The 1,456-nt window shown below is 54.1% G+C and overlaps 1 protein-coding gene across 1 annotated transcript; it reads left to right on the forward strand.

Moving 5' to 3' along the window:
- LOC146421919 (olfactory receptor 14I1-like) lies at positions 1 to 933 on the forward strand. The gene has a single exon (XM_085046904.1). The coding sequence runs from the start codon at positions 1 to 3 to the stop codon at positions 931 to 933; it is 933 nt and encodes a 310-aa protein (XP_084903030.1).
- Positions 934 to 1,456: the final 523 nt, after the last annotated feature.

Raw genomic sequence — 1,456 nt, forward strand, 5'->3', positions numbered from 1 at the left:
ATGTCCAACAGCAGCTCCATCAGCCACTTCCTCCTCCTGCCATTCGCAGGCACACGGCAGCTGCAGCTCCTGCACTTCTGCCTCTTCCTGGGCATCTCCCTGGCTGCCCTCCTGGCCAACAGCCTCATCATCAGCGCTGTAACCTGGAACCACCACCTGCACACCCCCATGTTCTTCTTCCTGCTCAACCTGGCCCTCACCGACCTGGGCTCCATCTGCACCACTGTCCCCAAAGCCATGCACAATTCCCTCTGGGACAGCAGGGACATCTCCTACACAGGATGTGCTGCACAGCTATTTATGTTTTCCTTCTTTATTGGAGTAGAGGTTTCTCTTCTCACCATCATGAGCTATGACCGCTATGTGTCCATCTGCAAACCCCTGCGCTATGGGACCCTCCTGGGCAGCAGAGCTTGTGCCCACATGGCAGCAGCTGCCTGGGCCACTGGCTTTCTCAATGCTCTGCCGCACACAGCCAATACATTTTCCCTGCCTCTGTGCCACAGCAATGCCGTGGGCCAGTTCTTCTGTGAAATTCCACAGATCCTCAAGCTGTCCTGCTCACACTCCAAACTCAGGGAACTTTGGCTGCTTTCTGTTAGTGCCTGTTTAGCTTTTGGCTGTTTTGTGTTCATAGTTTTCTCCTATGTGCAGATTTTCAGGGCTGTGCTGAGGATCCCCTCTGAGCAGGGACGGCACAAAGCCTTTTCCACATGCCTCCCTCACCTGGCTGTGGTTTCCCTGTTCCTCAGCACTATAATGTTTGCTTACCTGAAGCCTCCCTCCATCTCTTCCCCAACGCTGGACCTCGTGGTTTCAATTCTGTACTCAGTGGTGCCTCCAGTACTGAATCCCCTCATCTACAGCCTGAGGAACCAGGAGCTCAAGGCTGCAGTGTGGAGACTGATGACTGGACAATTTCGGAAACATTAAATTGGTTGCCACTTTCCAAAAATCACTTGTTACAGGAGTCTTCTTTAATGGTTCTTGTTGGTCGGTTGTGGGTTTTTTTTTTGTTTTAGTTTTTTACCATCCACAAATAAAAGTCATTGTGCCATTTCTCATTTTGCTTCTCTCCATCTTTGCTGTGACCCACAGACTGTGTCAATGAGGAGCTGTGCCCTCGGTGGCTTTAAACAAACTAAAGGATCTCCTAACCAAGTTTTCACCAGAGATCCCACGTTGTTCCCATCTGTGGAGCTGCAGCAGCAATGTCTGTGTGCAGAGCTGGGGCAGATCAGGGGTGGCACAGCAGCTGTGCCAAGGAGCAGCAGCACTTGGTGCTGCCAGTGCTGCTCCCGTGCCACTGCCCCGCTGCCCTGCTGCCCCTCGTGTTGCTGTAGGGCCTGAGTGCTCTCGGGGTCGCTGCCAGTGCTGGGGGTGGCAGTGCCGGGGCTGCAGCAGGGACAGGCCATGGGCACTGCTGGGGCACAGCTGACGCCTCAGGGCAGGGCCT

Source organism: Lichenostomus cassidix, unplaced genomic scaffold, assembly GCF_008360975.1.
Source record: "Lichenostomus cassidix isolate B80296 unplaced genomic scaffold, HeHo_3.0 HiC_scaffold_46, whole genome shotgun sequence".
NCBI lineage: Eukaryota > Metazoa > Chordata > Aves > Passeriformes > Meliphagidae > Lichenostomus > Lichenostomus cassidix.